A 575-nucleotide genomic window follows, 5' to 3' on the forward strand; every position below is an offset into this window, starting at 1 on the left:
AATTGAAAGACTGCGCAGTTCGGACACCCGACTTGTGCGGCCCTAATGTTGTCGAGTGAGCGAGCGTCCGATAGTCATGTCTGAACCCCCCACGATGGCCTAGAGCAAGCGCAAGAGCTACAACGACCCGTCGATCCCGCGCGAGGTCCGCGAGCGCCGGCAAGTCTACGACCGCGAGGCGAAGCGCTGTGCGCGGCAGACGTACTTGACGGAAATCGACGCGCTCAACACGACGATCGTCGGGCTCACGCAAAAGCTCCACGCGCTCCGAGGCAGCAGCGCGCTGCCGTGGAAGGAAGTGGCCGAGGCCATGGCGGCCAATAGCGCGTCGAGCGCCTCGACCAACTCGCGGCTCCGGGGCCAGATGGAGGAGCAACAGCAGATCGCGCGCACGCTCTACGAGTGGGCCAAGCAGCACCTGCCGACCGAGAACGACGAGATGCAAGACCTCGAGGCCATGTGGCACGAGGTCGCGAGCCTCACCGACAGCACCACGACCGGCCACGTGTGCCGCGAAATCGAGTTTTCCGAGCTCCAGACGTTCTTCGACGGCTACGACAGTCAAGGCACCGAGC

The 575-nt window shown here is 64.2% G+C and overlaps 1 protein-coding gene across 1 annotated transcript; it reads left to right on the forward strand.

Moving 5' to 3' along the window:
* Positions 1–45: 45 nt before the first annotated feature.
* SPRG_12900 (hypothetical protein) lies at positions 46–560 on the forward strand (the record flags this gene model as incomplete). Its single annotated transcript, XM_012352278.1, has 2 exons — positions 46–78; positions 104–560. Coding segments are annotated over 2 exons (490 nt in total), but the record flags the coding sequence as incomplete, so codon positions are not given.
* Positions 561–575: the final 15 nt, after the last annotated feature.

Source organism: Saprolegnia parasitica, assembly GCF_000151545.1.
Source record: "Saprolegnia parasitica CBS 223.65 unplaced genomic scaffold supercont2.95, whole genome shotgun sequence".
Taxonomy (NCBI): domain Eukaryota; phylum Oomycota; class Saprolegniomycetes; order Saprolegniales; family Saprolegniaceae; genus Saprolegnia; species Saprolegnia parasitica.